This window comes from Papio anubis, chromosome 1 (assembly GCF_008728515.1).
Source record: "Papio anubis isolate 15944 chromosome 1, Panubis1.0, whole genome shotgun sequence".
Taxonomy (NCBI): Eukaryota; Metazoa; Chordata; class Mammalia; order Primates; family Cercopithecidae; genus Papio; species Papio anubis.
The window spans coordinates 80,344,664-80,366,835 of record NC_044976.1 but is presented as its reverse complement, the minus strand read 5'-3'; the positions used below and the strand labels follow the sequence as shown (position 1 = coordinate 80,366,835).

Below are 22,172 nucleotides of genomic sequence, written 5' to 3'. Positions count from 1 at the left end.
CATGTTCTATTTTGGGCCCATTTTTGGTTAGTTCTAAGAGATACACTAGCAACAATGTAAATCATATTGTTAGTACCTAAAAGCTCTTAAGAGTCAATCAACTGAAGCAGATATGAGTACTGTAACCACACAAATTTATTTTTCTTTGCCTATTTGGAGATCCACTTTTTTATCTGTGGGCATTTATTCACTCTATTTACTATAACAGCCAAACATTCTGTAGACAATCTTCCAATACAGTGTAGTTACTTAAGTATCAACTTGCATTCTAAGGCACAGCAGAGGAATCGCATCTCCTCAACTTTTTTTTTAAAACACAGTACTTGGTAACAGTTGTGTCAAACATGATCAGTAAAACTAATGAAAAAAATTTTGCCACACAGAAAGGCAGAGTCCTAAGAGTTAATACTCAGCTATCCTGCTGCTAAGTAAGGTAAGGGTTAATTTTCATTTGAAAACAAATTAGAGTCATTTACATTTTCCTGTTGATTACTGAATTAGCTTTCATTAAGAATACACTTAAGTTCTAATAATCACTGAACCAAGCTCATTTAATTTTATGTTCACAGACTTAAATAAACTTGTGTCTCTGACCTAGTCCAACATTTAAAATTCAAATGGAAAGGTCTTGTCTTTCCTCCCTCCCATCTCCCCAGTTCTCTCCCCATCCCCAGCACCTCAGTTTTGCTTTCCTTTCTTTCTGCTTTTATAACCTTCCATTACTTCATTAGCATACATTAACTTACATCAATGTGTGGCAGGGTAAAAAGCACAGGATCAGTCAGGTATACTCGGCTGGACTCTTTATTGATGGAAACTGAAATGACGTGAGAATTCACTGCAATGGTGCTATTACGACCAAGAAAGTCAGCACCCAGTTTAATGGTTGCATTTTCTGTACTAAGGAACTGTCCCAGACTCCGGTAAATGATGAACACCAACTTTGCAAGCCCTAGGAGGTTAAAAATAGTCACATGATGTACAAAAAACATGCATGATAATAAATTAAGATAAAATAGGAATGAAATGATAAAGTCCTAAGGCATTGTTTTAAATCTGCTTTTAAAATGGTAAGTCGTCTTTTGGTTATATAAGGAGTCAAATGCATTTTAGAATTAATAGGTTTTTGAACAACAACAGAAACTGTCAATTTTTAAAAGACTTCCATCTTACCATTCCTGCTGTTCTGTTTGACGGTATTTGCAGAGAGCTGGATTGAGCTGCCTGCTCCTTTGATGCCCAGAGGAAATTTAAAGTCTTGGATCTGTCCTTCTGTACTGAGTACGGCAACTTCCAGGACTGGATGAGGGAAAAGATAAAGGAAGGGGGTGGGGATGATTCTTTAGATTTAACTAAGGAGGCAAATGATAACTGTATAGAAACTACTGTTTTCTTTTTGTCTACTTACAAAATTTTACTGTTAGGTTTCAACAAAAATCATGAACAAAAAACCAAATTACTCAAGTCTTAAATATTCACTTCTCAAAAAAAAATTTGTATTGTCATTCTACCACCTTCTTCATATTTTTATCTCTTTTGTCATGAACTAATACCAATCTGTTAGCCTATAAGTATGAACAGTGTATGAATTAATAGTATGTAACTTTCAAGGTTTTGTATTTAAATCATGAAGCTAAGCAAAAATATTTCAAACTGATATTTTTTGGCTCTTTATATTAAGTAACTTTTCAATGACCATTATTTGGCAGTGGTAAAACTAATATGAAGTACAAATTTGAATGCTTCTATGGCATCTACACATCTATTTCTATCTATGATCCACTTTAATATGAAAAATTACACAGGTCAAGTTTGCAGTAATACTTTTTTCTAATTTCTAAAAATAGCCCAGAAGAATATATTTATTATGAAAATGCCATTATGTTAAAATTTCCCATTAATTCTCACTATTCAATCTTTACATATTCAAATTGGGCAAAATAGAACCTGCAGGCCAAGCCTGGCATGCCATTTGTTTTTGTAAATAAAGTTTTATTGGAACACAATCATGTTTATTCGTTTGTATATTGCCTGTGGCTTCTTTAGTGCTACAATACCAGTTAAATATCTGCAAGAGAGACCACCATGGCTTGCAAAGCATAAAATATATACTATCTGGACCTTTACAGCAAGAGTGTGACAACAACTGCAGTCTAAACCAAATTTCAAATATTCAAACCAAGTATCGAAATTGAAAAACACTTAAGGAAAACAAGTCAATACAAAACACTGAGAACATCTACCTGATCAACATGCCAATACTAACTTCATTTCAAAAACATAATTAATAGTAACCACTAACAATATAAATGCTTACTGTCTACTGGGAATCCCAATACAGATTGTCATTATTTTACATCAACATTTATTTAGATTTTAAAAGGAATGGAAAAGTATATTGCTTTTATAGGAGTTAACTATCTTATATTAATAATTATAATATTAATATTTTATTGATGAAATCTAAGGAATTATATGGAAAATTCATTGATTTCTGATATTTAAATTTTAAAACTATGTATTCTACAAAGATGTTCAAAAAATACAGTCCATATTTTTTTTTCTGAATGTCACCCTCTTTAATGTCTCTACTGTCTGTATCGCCTATCAGCTATTCACCTACAATCCCCTTTTTCTTTTTACAAAAATCATTTCATACCATTGTACAGTAATTCTTGGATACTAATTTTTTTTATCTTCCGCAACTTTGTTTTGTAAAATACATCTATATTTAGGTTGTAAATATAATAACATTCATAAATTTTTATAAGCAATGAAACCACATGTCAAACCCTGAAATACAAATTTATAACGAGCATCATGTAACTGCTAAAATTCTATCAGCTGCAGAAACTGGTTGATACACTTATTTTACTGATACATGTTTGGAAAGATTAAGCAGGTGGGTAAATGGATAAACTGTTCTCATATCAGTCTCTAGGTTGGGGCAGGGAGGAAAAGGGGAAGAAGTTTGATGAAAGTAACTGATTCTTCCTCACATTGAAAGAGGCTATCATATCTTAAAACAAGACGTGATGAAAGAAGAAAATCCTCTGAGTTTTCATGAATCATCCCAAATATAGATATACATGTACAAAGTGTTAATTTCATTAAACAAATATTTACTTATCAAACTTTAATTTCATTAAACAGAAATTTACTTATTAGAATTTAAAAAATAATGTTCATAGTAAAGAAAAAGCTTTAAATTGATAATAGTAAGACCATTACTACAGCTCTCAGTAGATATTTCAAGCTATTTACTTCCATAAGAAAATGCAATAATGGGGGCCGGGCGCGGTGGCTCAAGCCTGTAATCCCAGCACTTTGGGAGGCCGAGACGGGCGGATCACGAGGTCAGGAGATCAAGACCATCCTGGCTAACACGGTGAAACCCCGTTTCTACTAAAAAATACAAAAAACTAGCCGGGCGAGGTGGCGGGCGCCTGTAGTCCCAGCTACTCAGGAGGCTGAGGCAGGAGAATGGCCTAAACCCGGGAGGCGGAGCTTGCAGTGAGCTGAGATCTGGCCACTGCACTCCAGCCGGGGGAAAAAAAAAAAAACCCCCTATAAAAAAAAAAAAAAAAAAAAAAAAAAAAACACAAATGCAATACTGAACTTTATACCAACAAATAGATAAATTTATATCAATAAATTTTTAAAAGACAATAGAAATTTTTGTAGAAAAATGAAACAGACTAAAATAAATTAAAAACCATAATAGTTTATTACCATTAAAAAACTCAACTGATAAATACATACTGAATTTTATTTTATTTTATTTTATTTTTTAGACGGAGTCTCGCTCTGTCTCCCAGGCTGGAGTGCAGTGGCCGGATCTCAGCTCACTGCAAGCTCCGCCTCCCAGGTCCACGCCATTCTCCTGCCTCAGCCTCCTGAGTAGCTGGGACTACAGGCGCCCGCCACCTCGCCCGGCCAGTTTTTTTTTGTATTTTTTAGTAGAGACGGGGTTTCACCGTGTTAGCCAGGATGGTCTTGATCTCCTGACCTCATGATCCACCCGTCTTGGCCTCCCAAAGTACTGGGATTACAGTCTTGAGCCACCGCGCCTGGCCTGAATTTTAAATAAGATTTCTATTTTCTGTTTCAGAAAATAGAAAAAGATGTATCCCTAACTCATTTCACAAAAAATTATAGGATACTTTCAGTCATTAAAATGATGCAAAAAATCTTTAATAAAATATACACACACTTTATAATATCCTGAACAAATTAAATTTATTACTAAATTAAGTTAAAAAACATATAGAAATTAATACATTAGAAAATGGATTCATATAATTCATCAAATAGAGAAAAATTTCAAAAGTATTCACACAAATAAATTTCAACATCCACTTAATGTAAAAAAAAAACTTTACAAAAAAAAAGACAAATTAAACAAAAATCTCCTTGTACAGACAGAAGTTTTCTTATCAGATAAAAGCTACACCTTTATGTATTCAAAAATGTATATAGCAAACAATATTGAAAAACTCTAGAAGCATTGCTTTTAGAGTCAAAATGATCTCTATCACAGGTTTTATTGAGCATTGTACTAGAGGACCTAGCTTAATGCAGTAATTCAAGAAAAGCAAATAAAAGGTATAAAGGAAAAAACAAGTAATATTTACAGTAAACACAATTAACTACCTAGTAATCATGAGGGACTCTTAACTATCAGAAGTACTAAGAATTTAGCAAGGCTGCTATGAGCAAAATCAATTGTGTTTCTATACACCAAACAACAAACAATTAGAATATGTAATTTAAAAAGTGATCTTATTTATAATAAAAACAAGGTGTATAAGTTATCTAGGAACAAATCTGATTTTTAAAAAGCGCAAGACACTAAAAATAAGAAAAATATATAACTTTATAAGAAGACCTAAGAAAAAATGAGGAATTACATAATGGTCTTATTTGGAAGAATGCAGCAGTTCAATCTGGCAACTCTTTCAAAATCAATCTACAAACTCAGTCCAATTTTAATCAAAATTCCAACAAGATTTTTGTGTCTGGAACTTGATCCACTGATTTAAAAATTCATATAGAAGAGACATGCCAAAAAGCAGCCAAAGCAGTTCCTCAAGGAGCAAGGTTGAAAGACTCAACAGATATTAATATTACTGAAAAAACCAAAGCAGCAAATAATAGACACTGCTAACATGTAAGACATCATTAAAAATCATTAGGGAGAGAAATGAATTACGCACTAAACGTATACAAGGAACTGGTTATTCATGTGGGGAAAAATCAAATTAGCTGCCTGTCTCATATAATATCATAATTAAAAATAAATTTCAGGTAGATTAGAGACATAACTGTAAAAAGCAGAGGTTTATCATTTATAAGGAAGTATAAGATCCTTATAAACTTAATGTAGAAAATATTTTCCTAAGTAGAAAGCCAAAAGGAAAATATTTCTTAAACAAGATACCAAGAGTACCAACACTAAAAGAACAGACTGATAAATCTGACTCATTATGTAAAACAACAGATTCCTTTAAAAAGATAAAAAGAGAAAGCCCAGACAAAATAAATATCTGTAAACCATATAATCTTTATAGGATTAGTGTCCAGCATACATAGAAATACAAAGAAAAAATCAAAAAGGAGAAAGTTGTAAATAAATTCATAGGAGAGAAAACTAAAATAGGTAATAAATCTGTTAAAAAATCAACATGAAGCAATCAAGGAAACTGTAAATTAGAACAATAACATAACCAATTCAAACTCATTAGATTAACAAAAGTTAGGTCAATAATAAAGTGTTTGCAAAACTAGTAATGGTATTACCGGTGAAAAAGTAAATTGGTAAAAGAAGGTAGAGAGCAATTTGGCAGCATTTAGTAAAGCTGAAGGTGGGTATGCTCTACCGCTCAAAAATTCTATTTCTAGGGGTGTGTGTGTGTGTGTGTGTGTGTACGCGCGCACATGTATGTGCGCATGTACGTCTAGAAAGGCACACATTGGAGCAAGAAGGCATACAGAAACTTTCATTACAGTTTTCCTTCTGTCAGGAAAAAAGCAGAAGCCACTAAAATGTCTATCAGCAGTTAATTCTGGTACATTCTTAGAAACAGATCAAATGAACTACAGATACACATGTCACCATATATAAATATAAAAAATAGAATGCTAACGGAAAATTATACAATTATGGTCACATGCAGTGGCTCACGCCTGTAATCCCAGTACTTTGGGAGACTGAGGCGGGCGGATCACCTGAGGTCAGGAGTTTGAGACTGGCCTGGCCAAAATGGTGAAACCCCATCTCTACTAAAAATACAAAAAAATTAGCCGGGCGTAGTGATGCATGCCTGTAGTCTCAGCCACTCAGGAGGCTGAGGCAGGTGAATCTCTTGAATCCAGGAGGCGGAGGTTACAGTGAGCCGAGATTGTGCCATTGCACTCCAGCCTGGATGACAAGAGCAAAACTCAAGTCTCAAAAACAAAGAAAATTGTACAATTACATTTATAGTGTGAAATTAATGTTAAAAACCTGAAAAGTATTCAATGTACATACCTACAAAGCAAATTTTCTTAAGCTTATTCATGCTAAATAATAAAGATGACAGCTACCTCCTTCATGGTATGATCAGGAAGGAGGCAATCCTGGGAACTTCCACATTATCTATGATTTTTCTTTTTCCAAAAAAATCTGAAGCAAATATGGTAAAATATCAATATGTGGCTCAGCTGAGTAACTGGTACACGAATGTTATGCTATCCTCTGTACTTTCTGTATGCTTGAAATAATATATGCGTTATTCAATAGATTTTCTGAACATGAATACACTTGGTTCATTGGAGAGCCATTCAGAGTTTCACTCAGCCAATACTGTAGACAGAATTTTAATATATTTATCTTACTATTTTGCAAATTTCTCAGCAAGTAGTGGCTGTAATGAGAGGAAAGAGGAAGAACTATGACCTCTGCCAGGAGACTTGCACCTTTATGGGCAGGAGCTGCTCTATCAGCCTGGGTCCCAGAAGAAAAACAACATAGAGCAGAACCGAAGATGACAGGAAGCAGAGTTGAAGCCCAGCCTCAACAATTATGCAGCACAAAGCAGTAGTAAACCTTTGTTGTTGTAAGCAGCTGTGACTTTGGGGTTTTTGTTACCACACTCTAACTAAGTCTAAAGTGATGATAAAAATCATGCTGGCCACTCAGCTCATTAAAACAATAAGTAAGGCCGGGGCGGTGGCTCACACCTTTAATCCCAGCACTTTGGGAGGCCTATGTAGGTGGATCACCGGATCAGGAATTCAAGACCAGCCTGGCCGTCATGGTGAAACCCTGTCTGTACTAAAAATACAAAAATTAGCAGGGCATCACGGCAGGCACCTGTAATCCCAGCTACTCGAGAGGCTGAGGTAGGAGAATCACTTGAACCTGGGAGGCGGAGGTTGCAGTGAGCTGAGATCATGCCACTGCACTCCAGCCTGGGCAACAGACGAAGATTCTGGCTCAAAAAAAGAAAAAAGAAAAAAAAAAAAAAGACAATAAATAAAAGGGAATTTTACAATGGATGGATCAGGCTGATAACATCTAAACCATGGAACCGATCTGAAAATCACAAGGAAATAAAACCAAAGATTATGTGCTTGTTGATATGATGCAATAGAAAGTTCTTGTTAAATTAAAAAAACAAAAAGTTAAACGTAGCATGATCATGCCTCTAAATCTAACCATCAGCATAACAGGCAGAGTTAAATGATGCACTGCGGATGAAATAAGCCAAACCAAGAATGTAACAAAGTCTACAAGGCAAATCATCCACCTGACTTCCTCAAGAAAAACAAAAAATGTTTAAAAAATATTTTTCTTAGTATGCAAGGAGAAATAACTTTTAATGAAAAGATATTTGGCCAGGCGTGGTGGCTCATGACTGTAATCCCAGCACTTTGGGAGGCCGAGGTGGGCGGATCATCTGAGGTCAGGAGTGCGAGACCAGCCTGACCAACATGGTGAAATCCCGTCTCAACTAAAAATACAAAATTAGCCAGGCATGGTGGTGAGCACATGTAATCCCAGTTACTCGGGAGGCTTAGGCAGGAGAATCACTTGAACCCAGGAGGCGTAAGCTGCAATGAGCCAAGATCGCACCATTGCACTCCAGTCCGGGCAAGAGTGGAACTCTGTCTCAAAAAAAAAAAAAAAAAAAAAAAACCCAAAAACCTCAACTGATATATCTATCAGATTTACTACTTGGACTTGTATCCTGATTTCAACCAAGTATTAATAAATTTATGAAAATGTGAACACACTTTTGTTATCTTTTGAAATGTTTTTGTTAATTTTTTAAAGTGTGATAATGATATTGTGGTTTTCTAAAGAGTATTGGATATATCCATATAAGGTTTCTTATAGTAATCATGATAGGATTTTACAATTTGCTTTAAAACATTACAAGAGTGAGAGGAGTAAGTAGAATAGGATTAGCCAGATGCTGCTAAAGCTCAGTAAGGGGAATTTTTAAAATCAAAATTAAAAACTTCTGCTCTTCTCAAGATATAAAGAAAATAAAGTCACATACTGGAGGGAAACCATCCAGAATGCATGTATCTGACAAAAAGACTTACAAGAAGAATATACAAAAAATCTTCATAATTTATTTAATGAGACAACCCAATTAAAAATGGGCAAAAGATATGAACAAACACTTCATAAAAAGATATTTGAATGGACAATAAACACATGAAAAGAAGTTATCAGCAAAATGTTACTTAGCAATCACAGAAATGCAATATAAATCCACAATGAGATGCCTCCAAGAACCACTAAAAATAAAATGACTGTTAATCCTAAATATTGGTGAGGATGTGGAGCAACTGGAACTCTCATATGCTGCAGTTCAAGTTTAATATGGTACAACCACTTGGAAAAATGGCAGCCAAGAAGTGGAAAAAAATCCAAATGTCTAACAAGTGAGTAGATATACAAATTGTGGTATGTCCTCACGATGGATAATACTCAGCAATAAAAAGTATTAAACTATGGACACTCCCATGTATATGGATAAATGGATAAATCTCAAAAATATTCCTCTGCATAAAAGCAGTAAGATCAGAAGGATTACTACACACCGTATGATTCCATTCAACTGAAGACCTAGAAAACGCAAAACTTAACTACATGGACAGAAAGCACATCAGTGGTTTCTGATGTGTTTATGGCTTAGGGCCAGAGGACAATGACTGCAAAGGAGCATGCAGGGCCCATCTGAGGACACAGAAATATCACCACGCTGATGATTATGAGAGTATACAATTGCCATACTCCATCAAACTATACACTTAAAACAGGTGCTCTTATTGCATATTTTAAATTATACCTCCAAGTTTTCAAATGTCACAATAAGATATCATTATAATAGATAAAATTATATCATTTTTATGGAGTCATGTATTACAAGGGCAAATCATGTTATGAAGTTAAACCAAGAATTTAAGAAGAAATCACTAAGGAGGAAAATCAAATAGTTTTAATAACCTAAGACATTATAGCCATGTCCTCAGGGGACTGGGAACATAGAGAAATAATAGGCTATTTTAGTCCCCATGTCTGAAAATAGAATAAGTCCTAGGAAAAAGGTGAATGTTTTTCTCATAGTAAATCAGGGCCCTTTCCCCCCCCACCCCAAAACTGTTTATACTTTGGAAATAAAAAAGACAAAACTATTACTAGAATATGTAAAATGACTTTTTTTTTCGAGACCAAGTCTTCCTCTTGTCACCCAGGCTGGAGTGTAATGGCGTGATCACAGCTCAGCTCTGCCTCCCAGGTTCAAGGGATTCTTCTGCCTCAGCCTCCTGAGTAGCTGGGATTACAGGCACCCCGCACCACACCCGGCTAACTCTTTGTACATTTAGTAGAGACAGGCTTTCGCTATGTTGGGCAGGCTGGGAACTCCTGGCAGTCAGGATCACCTGCCTCAGCCTCCCAGATTTTTTGTATTTTTAGTAGAGACGAGATTTCACCATGTTGGGCAGGCTAGTCTTGAACTCCTGACCTCAGGCGATCTGCCCGCCTCGGCCTCCCAAAGTGCTGGGATTGCAGGCATGAGCCACCGTGCCTGGCCGTAAAATGACTTTCATATTGGTAATTGTTGGATAATCAGCATTTAGTCTAGTAAATACCAGGCATTATTTTAGAGATGCCAATCTCTCCATAGTGTTTTCTTTTTTTGTTTTTTGTTTTTTTGAGACAGAGTTTCACTCTTGTTGCCCAGGCTGGAGGAGTGCAATAGCATAACCTCGACTCACCGCAACCTCCGCCTCCCAGCTTCAAGCAATTCTCCTGCCTCAGCCTCCCAAGTAGCTGGGATTACAGGCATGCACCACCACACCCGGCTAAATTTTGTGTTTTCAGTAGAGACGGGGTTTCTCCATGTTGAGGCTGGTCTCCAACTCCTGACCTCAGGTGATCGCCCGCCTCGGCCTCCCAATCCAAAGTGTTTTTTAATTAAAAATGAAAAAGATCAATATGAAAAATAATCCTTTAGTTTCATTTAATTAACTTTTATTTATTTTTTGAGTTGGGGTCTCACTCTATCATCCAGGGTGGAGTGCAGTGGCATGATCTCAGCTCACTGCAACCTCTCCCTCCGTGGATTTCAGGTGATCCTCCCACCTCAGCCTCCCAAGCAGCTGGGACTACAGGCATGCGCCACCATGCTCGGCTATTTTTTTTTCTTGGTGTATTTTTTGTAAAGATGGGATTTCACCATGTTGCCCTGGCTGGCCTCGAACTCCTGAGCTCAAGCAATGTGCCTGCCTCGGCCTCCCAAAGTGCTGGGATTATAGGCATGAGCCACTGTGCCCAGTGAAAAATAATGGTTTAGAACTCTGAAAACCATAGGTACTAGAAAAAATGTATTCCTGGACATTTAATTGTTCAGAATATATCTCAAAGTGGGATAAAAATATCTTGGATCTATAACTACAGTGTGTTCTATGTATGTAAGGCTGATGGGAGCATAGATGTGAACCTGGCCCATCAAATTTTCTTGCACAATTAAAGAGGTATAACAAGGGAATTTTAGTTTTGTTTTTGTTTTTTTTTTTTTAAGTAATTTTCAGAATATTTAGAAAACAAATTGAGGTCATAATATGCCACTTCAGTAATTACTGATTTTTCATTCCCAAACCTCGAAGTAAATAAGAACAAATTAGTTTTAAAATATTTCATTTCCTTTTAAAAATTCACTTACATAAAATAAATTTAAGGTTTTGAATTCAAATATAGGTGCCAATTTGATTTATGTCCATTTCTTCTATATACCCCTTTGATCTGCATTTTTTATATAAAGTCCCATGACTTAGGCAGGCACAATAAGGCATAATTAGGCATTAAAGACATGGCATCCCAGATAGTAAGTCTTCATTCAATATCTGCTGCCCTAATGAAGTTAGCACTGCTTCTGGTAGAAATGCAGTCTGTGTCCCTTTTGAGTTCTTCTACATTTATGCTTGGGAAGCTTTTTACTTCACTAACTAAGGTATACTGTTAACTTCACCTGAATTCAACCTCACTGAATAATTAACAATTCTAAATTGTTCAAACCTAAATTAATAAAATTTTACTCTATTTCTTTCAAATATTTTTCACAAGTGAATCCCAACCTCTCAATGGTAGCATTTGAATTCTAAATTATGCTACACTATCTGCAGCTATTCTGCAATCCATGAAGCATGGATGTTCTGCATTGTGGGAGATGTAGTTCACTGACCACATTTTCACCTGAAGACAGTTATGTTTAATATAAACATCTGACTCAAGTTCTGTGTGCTAAAATATCTGACAGCATGCATTCCATAAAATACTTTAAATTCATTAGGAACATACTATATAAAATGGTAAAGCATTTGCCACAGTTTCATAGCAAGCACTTTCATTACTTAAAAAATCTACATTCTAGTATTTAAGCACTCTAATACTTTTTCGTTAATGATTTTTCAATTGGAAACACACACATACACAAAACCAACTTGTAAAACACAGGATAGAGTTTGGCTTTTGCATTAATTTTAGCAAGTGTGAACAATAATTTCTCTTGCTAACAGACAAAAATAATTTGACAAAAAAGAAGTACGGCACTGGGAAATAATAGATTCGGAATGGAAACATCATCCTCTTAGATATGAATATTCCAAATCAAAATTAAACTTGACAGTAGATTCACTTACCAATATTTTCTGTGGGCATTGAGACCCTTGTTGGTTCTAAAAGATTGTCAGCTAGGACAAAAGCTCCTTCTTCCAATGTATCGAGTAACATTGTTGCAGTATGTGCTTGTTCAGAAGAATTCATATGTTTCCATGATTCCAAAGCTTCAGGTCTCAGAAGGTTGTCCACTGTGTCAACAATTGCCTGTATCCATTAGAAAACTATCATTAGTTCTGACTGCTTTTAGAACCAAAGTGATTTTCAGTTGCTGACGAGTGACAATTGTAATATTTATCTGTCATGATGATTTACTCTTATTTCAAGATGGAAGAACATCTAGACAACATATATCTGGTCCATTTAAAAATATACCTGGACCATTTTAAAACAGGACTGACTGAAGATTAACAGACTGCTATTTGATTACAAAGAGTAAGTGTAGAAAGGTGGATTGTTTCTATTTATTTAATCACACCTCAGCTGCTGACAGTTGACAACCACCTGTGTCAGCTCTTAATCCGAGACATTACTCTTACAGGTAGAGTCAAAACTACTAAAGTCATCCTATTTATAATCTCAAGATTTGAATATTCTAAACCAAAAATACTAATCTCTTTGGAGTAGATTAATATGTATGCTTGAAAATTAAACTATATTATTTTTTGGAATCTCAACTAAAATAGTAACCAAAATTATTCCTTATAGACACTGTCTACTTACAATCATTTGAAAAAAACAAAACAAAACAAAAAGGTAGCATTAAAGTTCATCAATTATCTGTGAACATTTTCACTCTTCCAATTCTCTGTCCAGCTAAAAAACACTTGAGCATATACTTTAATTCATCAACGATCTGCTTTTAAAGGGATAAAGAAAGGAATCAAAATTAAAGCCTCTACTGATAAGTTAAAGAAAACAGGAAAGTAGAATCAAGTCTTCATAAAAACACCCAAGTTGTAAATATTCACATATGTAGGTTTAATTTATTGCTACACAAAATAACATTAAATAAAATATAACTCAGTTAATCAACTGCAGGCAGGATCTTATACTAATACACTCTGTAGCTACGCACTGTGCTTTGGAAAAGTGAAATCACTAAGTTTATTTACTCTATTCCATTCACCCAGTCATAATGTGTCATTATGCCCATAAACACATAGTTCTGATATACTGGTAATCACTGAAGAAAAAGAACACACATTGTACAAAAAGAAAAACAATAAAAATTGCTAGTGTGAGGTACTATATGAATGGGGGGAAAGTTGTTTGAAGCTACTGTCAGAGTAAGATTAATTAGCTTAATCCATCTTAATATCCTCGTTCTGTCTGCCTTGTGAGCCACCACGACCTTCCTGGCAGGTGGAAGATACTTCCAAGTGGCGTTAAAGGCTTTTTTTCTCCCTCTAATGGGAGACAGAATAGTCAAAATACTCACACTGATACTGCTGCAGCCATTAACTAGAGTGTAACAGAAATTGGTCTGCGGAGGCCAGATTCATTAGTCACCAAGAAATACAGACTGGAGCCTCTCTCTAATCTAAGTCACAAATGAATCCTCTGTCACAAAGTGGGAACTCGCTTCATTTGCATAGTGTAAGTCAGCTTCTGATTTGTAATTTAAAGAGTTTCATTAGTCTTATCTGAACAGAGAAGCTCACTTGAGACATACTGAAAATGACACTGGTCAGAAATTAAGGTCATGCTGAAACTTACTCCATGTACACATAACTTGCTAATGGCATGCTTTTATTAATTTGAAACACTCCTTATTTATTACTATTTGTACTTGTCTAGTGGGATCAAAATGATCATTAGCCTAATCATATTCCTGAAGTAGTCTCTTTCTGCCAAAGGAAAAAAAAAAAGCTATTCTTTTCCAACTGAGATATATGTCCTGGGCAACATACCAATTATTACATTTCATACACTAATACCTTAAAGGTGAACTGAACACCGAAGTTTAAAAAATTCTATAGATTTCAGCAGTTATTTCTCTGCCCCTATTAAACAGGCTAAAAGGGGACTTTCAGACCATTATTACCTAAAAACAGACTTTCCTACTACACCTTTTCTTGTAAAGTTCTCAGGTTCAACAATGTCTAATACTGGCCGGGCGTGGTGGCTCACGTCTGTAATCCCAGCACTTTGGGAGGCCGAGGCGGGTGGATCACGAGGTCAGGAGTTCGAGACCATCCTGGCTAACATGGTGAAACCCCGTCTCTACTAAAATTACAAAAAATTAGCCGGGCGTGGTGGCGTGCGCCTGTAGTCCCAGCTACTTGGGAAGCTGAGGCAGGAGAATGGCGTGAACCCGGGAGGCGGAGCGGAGCTTGCAGTGAGCCGAGATTGTGCCACTGCACTCTAGCCTGGGCGACAGAGCGAGACTCCGTCTCAAAAAAAAAAAAAAAAAAAAAAAAAAAAAATGTCTAATACTAACTAGTGAGACGTCATTTTTTTCTAGACCTTGCCAACCAAAATCAGTGAAGTCATGGCTTTTTAATAATCTCTAGTCTAAGAAAGTACAAAAGTTATTTTGTTTTACTGTCACAATATAATGGATTCGTTCTTCAAGGTTTGATTTATCACTGTTATGGTCCCCTGAAGAGTAAGGTTAGAAAATAACTATTTCCCCAAAAGGAACTTCTAAAATTCACAGAACAAAACAAAATACAAGTTGGTATTATTATTTTGATCTATCACACAGAACCACTATGGCATAATTCCACTGTTAGCCTCAGCATGTTTCCTATTACTTGGATATACCAGGGAGAAAACCCGGCTGGAGTGGACAGGGATTCTGAGCTCAACAGTGACTTTCTGTTCCTATTAGCTTGATAAAAAACAGTATGTAACATATACAGATATCACAGTCAAATTATTTATGTTTCATTTTTAGGAACCCATCCCCATATCAACTTGATTCTAGAACTGACTCCTAAAAATTTCAGAATAAAGCCTATTTTATTTAAGAGTATACCACAAAGATAAGAAAGCAGTGACTTTTTCATGCACATACATTATGACTATACAGTCTTTGATATGATAAACTGCCGAGAATATATCATAGCTGTTTTACTCAAGTTGTTTTTTAATCCACAGAGATGACAACAGGAAACAAAGAGACTACATAATTACTTTCCAATTAAGAGGATATTTCATTAAAATTCGTGTACTTTTGGATGAATGGAAAAACAGCAGAAATCATTAAAAGTAAATCATTTGCTTATTCTGAGAGTAATATACCTGTGAAAAGCCAACATTTGTACAGCTGATATGGGGCACATTATATAATTATCAAAGACTGAAATACATTGGATCATGCAGCAAGATGATAAAGCGTGGCAGGTAGCTGAAGAAGGGAGAAAGCAGGGTGACAGCACAGGAGAGATACCTTAAGGTAAGCCCTGCATGTCTTCTCTCGTTTTTGGAGCTTTTAAGTAAAAGAAAAGAAAATCAGAGGTTAGATTTTTATCTGCTGAAAATGAGGAAAGAAGAAATCCTCAAAAATTAAGCTGGTGTTCCAGAGGTTGAAGTTTATATGCAGTAGTCCTCTGGAGTCTGAGTCTGCACTGACTACCAAAACTGCTTATTTACAGTGTTTTATTCTATTTTATTATGTATACTAATCTAAAATATGTTGACAAAAAGAGACAAAATATATACTGCAGTAAAAAAAAAAAAGTCAATTTTTTAACCAGGTAGAACCACATTAGGCATAGATTTTGGGTTCCTATGAACCTAATATAAACACTTATAGTGTGATGAAAAGTAGCAATCCAACTTTTGTCATAATAGGAAAAATTAATGGCACTGATAACAATATGTTCCTGGAGACGGCAACTTGTCCTTCTTCCAAAAGCTGCCATTGAAAGAAATATTTCAGTGGCTAATATTCCTATATGTGTCACAATTTTGCTGCAACTGTAAGAGTTCCATGTATTAATATACAAAGTATATCGACTGTATAACATGTAATCTCTCCAAGTGCAGATAATGCATTATAAACTGACAGTATTGACCACAATCAGATGGATAAAATTTGGCACCAACTAAGATCTCTATCAGGTAATTAACATCATTTACACTTTTTTGGGAGGGCACGACACATTGCTCTTTTCTCAACTGTGACTCTTCCTTGGAAAAATGAACCAAATTAGAAATTTTGCCTCTAAATATATGCCCCAGGACCAAAGATTTGGCTCTCAACTGCTGTAAGACAAGAGCTGCCATACCAAGTGTCTAATTCAAAATAACAGAAGAGTTCTCCCTACCTTGTTATAACTCCGTCCCGCTGAATCTTTTTCACTAGGTTTCAGTTCCTGCAGCTGCGCATCAAGGATATCCACCAACTGCTCCATCAATCTCACTGAAGAACTTACATCCCCAGCAAACACTGGCCCTTTGGTATGTTTTGCCAGTTCATTGGCAAGACTAGCAGCATTTTCTCCACTTCTGATCTGAAATGACAATTTGTATTACCTCATTTAAATTTTTTGTTCTGTTTACAGCTGCTAGTTCTCCTTGAGTATCTTTATTGTGGTGAAAAAAATCTGCAAATGTTAAATTCTCCAACTAATTAAAACCGATAACTTTATCTTAGAAGTTTTAAGGCTCTTAGATCATCAACACACACACATACAGTTCTGAACCAGGCATTTAAAAAAAAGAAAAAAAAATCCTTTCTCAAAAATTTCAGCCATTTCTCTCATTTCAGTGCAACCATTTAAAATTGTTATTTTAAAGTCTTATTTATTCCAATGATCCAGAATTTAAATCAGTATGTAATCAGCATTATACTGAGGGTTATTATCTGATGTTTATTCGTCATAAAGGTAGACGGAGGAGAAAATAAAATGGCATTGCATTATACTGTAATATTAAAGTTACTAATGCCTTTTAAAGTAGTTTACTCATTTTACCATAATCATGTGTGATATAAACATCTGCTTGCATTCTGTGGATTCAGTTGCCAACTTAATGATCCCTATTTGATTTAATAGGCCAATGCAGTTTGTCTTATGAACATCAAAAGAAACAGAACTAAATATGAATGAAATTAACAAGCATGTACTCACTAAAAACCTTAACAAAGAGAACAGGATACCCCCAAACATATGTAACTTTCAGTCAACAGTTTACAGACAAAACTATGCATAATTTTTTTTTTTTTTTACTTTTATACTGAACAAAGAGCAATAAACCTGGTTTTAACACACAAAGCTAAATTATTTATGTTAGAAGTTAATGCCCTAAATCACAAATGTGTCATATTAAAAGGTTCCAACCAACCTTCTGAGCCAGCTGATTCACCCAGTGTGAGGTACAGTTGCTAAGATCGGGGCCCTTAGGGTTCCATGTTCCAGTGGAAACCATGCAGAGATACGAGGCAGTTCCTACAACAGATGTAGAAAACAACAGTGAAATTGAAACCATTTTTCTGCATGCATTCGGGAAATCAGCTATGATGATCCTGCTCTGCATGTTAAATTTTGAATAAACTCTAATGCAAGTATTTGACAATAACTGACAAAAAGTAGGGTATAATGCAGATTATAAATGGTAAATATGAAGTCAGCATAGAAATATCATATATTTACAGCAAACAAACAAAAAGCCCTTGATTTCCTTGGGATTCGTCCAAAGTGATGCTTATAATGAGAAAGGCAGCTGTAAGGAAGACTCACTAGAGTCTTGGGGCAAAAATCTCAGGCTTGACCTAGGTCTCTGAAAGGGAGAGGTAATTTATAGTGCCTGATCTTAAATGACTTCTACATTTTAAAAAACTTTGTCCATAGATGTTATATTACCAAAGCACAAAAATAAAGTTAGCTACTGTAAACATCACTTTCTTCAAATAAAATCACTTCATTGTAATACAGAACCTAGTTACTAAACTGAAAAATGTATGCATGGTATTTTATAGAAAATACCTCTTGTTCCCTTAGGGCATGGTCGTTCAACCATCATCCCCCTTTGTGTCTGAGGCCACTTTATCCCCTTGGAGTCTAAGGCTTCACAGAATCTCTCTGGCAGGGGAAAAATATTTGTTACAGGTGGAATTTTGGTTGTAGAAACTGCTGGAGGTGGTTTTGTCCCTTTGCTTCCTTCCTGTGATCCAGCTACAGTTGTGCTCATGGGGCCTTTCTGTGAAGTAGTGCTTGTGGTTGATATTGTGGTTTTGAACAGCTCAGCTGAAGAAGTTATTGTCACAGCTGTGGTAGGCACTATGGAAAAAAGATGAGTATATTAATCTCAAACACACACTTGCACTCACATACAGCCACGCACACGTGGAATGTGTGCATGCGCACACACACAAAACCCTACCCATCCGTCTGTCTCCAAACCAAGGAAATGAGAATTACTGACAATATCACTCGTGAGTAAGAATACATCTTTTCATATGTTCCAATTTATTCATACTGATGGCTAAGAGAAGGTAGGTAGTTTAGGCTTTACTATAGCATTTGCTGTATGACTCTTAGATTTATTTCTCAATGAAATATGTGATAATACAGTTTAAGTATAATTTCATCACATACTGTTTAACAGGAAATGTGGGACAGTTTAATTTAGAAAAATTCTATTGTATAAACTCACATTCTATAAGCAATCAAAATCAAAGCATTAATAAAACTGTGATGATTATATATAATTAGGACGATAAAAAAATTTAAAGTCACCCACTTTACATATTGCAAGAAAATAAATACTGTGACATCTTTCCACCCAGCAGCCGTTCTTGCCTGAGCATGATCAGCATGCCTGATTAGATCCAAACAGAAGATAAGCTTGGCATGCTTGCGCTGTTTAATAAGGAAACATCTCAGGCTTCGGCATCGTTTCCTTGGAAAAGGTAGGTATGAAGAAGCAGCTAGTTGCAGTCAGAGGTGGAATCTCTTACCAAGATAAAGCATCAGATCAAATCATGCCTAATTCAAAACAACCCTTCATATCTTAGTGACCCTTAACAGAGAATATAAAAGAACTATCATTACACATTTAAAAGCAAAAATGTTTTCACTATTTTTAAAGGTTATTTTTGCCTTCCAATGTTACTACCAAACTGCTAAATCCACTAAGTTTAAGAAATAATGGAGCTCAGTGTTTCCTTTCCTCCATTAATCACCACTGAATTAATTTAAACAACAAAAATCTGTCAGTAAAAATTTAATACTACCACTTAAAAATTGAAGGAAATCACACAAAAGTTGTATCAACATTTACAGATTATTGGCACTTAAAACCTTACATATATGATGCCTTAAATTTAAATTGTTGTAGAGCAAATGAAAAATAGCTGTTTTCAAATCATCTTAAAAAATATCAACTTATTTTTATACTTTATCTATACATGATAATAAGCTATGATATTAGAATTTATTAGAAAACATGTTCATATTATCACTGATATGTTTACTATTTTAAGCTCTGGTCCATCAATCTTTCTTTACATAATTCTGATACTATTGAGAGTATATGACGAAAAAGTAGTGTGACATGTTTCTAGTTCTTTAGTAGTTACATCCTTCTTGTTATCAATAAGTACATTATACATGTTTTATTCCTTTTCCCCCCTCTATCTCAAGAGAAACTTCTAAAGCATGTGTTTTATTTCCAGGGCATAATTTATTGACCATATGAGAGATGACTATGTACATTAGTCAAACATCATGTCTAGCCAGCTGCTGCAGAAACCTATTCAAACCTGCCTATCTTTTCTGTAAAGCACTTGCTTGACATCTTGTTAAACCTCTGTAATTTTCTTTTGATTACAATGCAGCCAGGCTTTCAGTGCTTTCTCAATTAACATTTGTCAAAAGCATCACAATCTTTTGCAGAAGTGTCAAATGACTGCTGCTGAATCAAGTCTTAAAGGGGAGTCAGGAATCAGAACAAAAAAAAGAAGGGGGCAGAGCAAAATGCTTGCGTGCTACACTCTCTGATATATCCCTGAACACTGTACTAATTAGTACACATTTAATCACTGAAATATGTATTAATACTACAATTAGTGATTTGTTAGCTAAACATTAGTCGAGATTCATAATAACCGAGTCAAGACAGACAATAAAAAGACCTCAATTAAAAGTGCAAAATTTCATGCAACATTCTACAGCCATGTTTCCATTGTTTTTTGATCATTTATTTTTATACCTTTTCACCCTTTTGTTTGTTTGGTTTTTTTTGAGACAGAGTCTTGCTCCAGGCTGGAGTGCAGTGGTGTGATCTCGGCTCACTGCAACCTCCGCCTCGTGGGTTCACGCCATTCTCCTGCCTCAGCCTCCCGAGTAGCTGGGATTACAAGTACTCATCACCACACCCAGCTAATTTTTGTATTTTTCATAGAGACGGGGTTTCACCATATTGGCCAGGATGGTCTCAATCTCCTGACCTCATGATCCGCCTGCCTCGGCCTCCCAAAGTGCTGGGATTACAGGCGTGAGCGACTGTGCCCAGCCACCTTTTTGCCTTTTGATCACCAAAATAGATTAAAGGGAATCAACTTATTCTTCAAAGATAAATGAGTAAAATACTGGGATATCATGAAAAGAAACATGATCATAAAGCTTAAGTGACAAAACTAAATCTTTTAGAGGGACACACAGAATTTCTGGTATTTTGGAAGGTTTAAGTTTAGCATTACTAGAAGAAAAGCAACGTTTTTTTTTCTCATGTGAAGGCAAGAAATGCAGATATATTTCTAAAAATTATTATTTATTTCCACAGGTGGAAATGGCCCCAATAGGGCATCTGGTAATGATAAAAGCATATGTTGACTTAGCATTTATGTGCCAGGTGCTATGCCAATCACCATTCATGGATAATCAGATCATTTTATTATATCTTTACCACAACTCCATGAAGTAGGCATTATAATTATCTTCCTTTTACAGATAAGGAAACTGAACGATGAAGTTAAGTAATTTGTTTAAGGTCACTGTCCCATACTCTTAAATGCTATGATCTTACTTTCCTAAAGATTTTCACAGACTCCAGAAAAATATGGCATCCAACAAGTAACCTTGCAGTTATCTGGGAATATTTAACTGACATGGTGTTGTGTGTAAATCTCTAAAAGAATAACAATTTGGAAAGAAAATATAAGACTAGAATAACAAACAATGAGAAGGTCCATAATGAAACACAGCAAAAGGTTCAAAACTCAAGAATATCCTATAAATAATAATAGAAAACACAACTCACAATAGAATTATAACTCTAATCCAAACCCTTTTTATACAGCTCTATTTATCCTGATGTCATATCATGTACTCAGATTAGCTGACTTAGGATTCTACCTACCATTTATCACGTGAGTAGAAACAAAATACTTAAGAAATGATGTTAATAAACATGCTTAGTAAGTACCCATGAAGATTTTAACTAACACATACAGAATGGTTCAATTTACTCTGGTTATGTACTAAGAACTTCTATTTATTACCAGGTTTTCCTACATGAAAGGGTTTGAAGACAATAGCCATTTATGCCAAGTATAATGTTCTCCTCACTGAGGTCCAAGAAGTCACCCTCACCCACTGTTCATGAAATGAACTCTAGAGTGAGTCTGCAGCTTGGTAAAGCAAAAATGAGCACCTATTCAACTTGTCCCTGTTCACTGTCTAAAAACACTGATCATCTTTTACACAGCATTCTTTATCAGTGAAAAGGTATTTCCGGAAGTATGTATTCTATGCTATGTATAAACAAAACTGGCTCTCCTGATAAAAAATTTTTCCTGGTATTACAGAAGTATATCACCTCATTAATTAGTCTAACACAAACGTTGAGGAACTGCCAAAAGCCAAGTAAAAACACATCATTTTCTTTATAATATTTGGGATCTCAAATGTGCAGATAGATTAAGTAAATATAAAGCAATCCAGATTAAGAAATGAAAAAGAGTTAAAACAGGACTGGAAAGGGTTTTTTCTAAGGCCATTCCAGAGAGGGAGAAGGTGAAAGAGGAAAACCAGACCTCGTTTAG

At 35.4% G+C, this 22,172-nt stretch overlaps 1 protein-coding gene across 35 annotated transcripts in view; it reads right to left on the bottom strand.

Annotated features, from left to right (window-relative positions):
• ADGRL2 (adhesion G protein-coupled receptor L2) overlaps nt 1-22,172 on the bottom strand; it is a 684,472-nt gene that overhangs the window by 24,606 nt on the left and 637,694 nt on the right. For 25 of the 35 annotated variants that reach the window (XM_017962855.3, XM_021925156.2, XM_031654066.1 and 22 more), the window contains 7 exons: nt 18,112-18,405; nt 17,471-17,574; nt 16,453-16,638; nt 15,573-15,611; nt 12,199-12,382; nt 1,174-1,299; nt 747-952 (listed from right to left, as the gene is read on the bottom strand). In XM_017962855.3, the coding sequence (XP_017818344.1) occupies nt 747-952; nt 1,174-1,299; nt 12,199-12,382; nt 15,573-15,611; nt 16,453-16,638; nt 17,471-17,574; nt 18,112-18,405 (1,139 nt within the window). The remainder of the gene's footprint in view (nt 1-746; nt 953-1,173; nt 1,300-12,198; nt 12,383-15,572; nt 15,612-16,452; nt 16,639-17,470; nt 17,575-18,111; nt 18,406-22,172) is intronic. The other 10 variants (XM_021925297.2, XM_021925117.2, XM_021924871.2 and 7 more) reach the window with 1 other exon arrangement.